This window comes from Aplysia californica, unplaced genomic scaffold (genome assembly GCF_000002075.1).
Source record: "Aplysia californica isolate F4 #8 unplaced genomic scaffold, AplCal3.0 scaffold00002, whole genome shotgun sequence".
Lineage (NCBI taxonomy): Eukaryota > Metazoa > Mollusca > Gastropoda > Aplysiida > Aplysiidae > Aplysia > Aplysia californica.
In genome coordinates, this window is record NW_004797272.1 from 3,765,637 (window position 1) to 3,766,646 (window position 1,010).

General features: G+C 37.5%; 1 protein-coding gene across 1 annotated transcript in view; it reads right to left on the reverse strand.

Annotated features, from left to right (window-relative positions):
- Positions 1 to 541: 541 nt before the first annotated feature.
- The window catches only part of LOC106014179, a gene marked incomplete in the record, with an annotated part of 21,023 nt that continues 20,554 nt past the window's right edge, over positions 542 to 1,010 (reverse strand). The window contains 1 exon segment of the mRNA XM_013091277.2: positions 542 to 894. Coding sequence (XP_012946731.1) covers positions 644 to 894 — 251 coding nt within the window.

Here is a 1,010-nt window from a genome sequence, read left to right on the forward strand (position 1 = left end):
TTTCTTCTTCTTCTTCTTCTTCTTCTTCTTCTTCTTCTTCTTCTTCTTCTTCTTCTTCTTCTTCTTCTTCTTCTTCAGGGAGCAGATATAATTAACGACCAGTGTACTCCATACCTTCCCTCTGCCCAACCTCTTTATCAGCTCAGTTTTTTCCCCCTGATTGTATTGTTTTTCATAAAGCTGTCGTAACCATTTTTATATGTGGTAACATAAAACATGTTATATATATAATATATTCTTTCATTTTTAAGTCATTATTATTTGACAACATTTGGGGCACTTTAAAAAGAAGCATAAATTCGTTATTCATACCGAGTTTTATGTTCTGTTTTCTTTTATCTGAAATTTTAAACAGGCAGGCAACAACCTACATTAATATTATGGAACATGCTAATTCGTCTTTCTGATTTGTGTTAGATTGCTAAAAATGTGCCTCAACATTGTCTTTGATCTGCTGGTTATTCAACATATTTGTCCTATCAAACAACTATCGTCTTTATATTTCCTCCATCTTTTAAAAATAATTTTACTCTCTTGAAACGCCACACATCTTCGGCACTTACATAACCTTATTGTGTTGCAAGTGCCGTAAAACGCTTACTAAAACATATTTGACTGCTATAACGTCTTTAAAGAGTCAATACTATATCATTATAGGTCCAAAACCCCCTGGGCCAGAGGCCACCGATTCGCTCCCCACTAAAGAACTCGATTCCCCTGTGCCAGAAGGTGTCCCGTAGTAGATAGCCAGAGCGATACCGGTGATGACGACAGCGATGATGACGACGATGATGACGCAGATCTTGATCTTCCTGGGTCTGTTGAGCTTTCTCAGCCACTCCTGCACGTCGCCGTCACTGCCATACTTCTTTTGACGCCGCCGACGGTAGTACTGGAAACGACAGAAACGACAATAACATAACTAAATAACAATAGCAACAACAATAATAGTAATGATACTACTACTACTACTACTACTACTACTACTACTACTACTACTACTACTACTA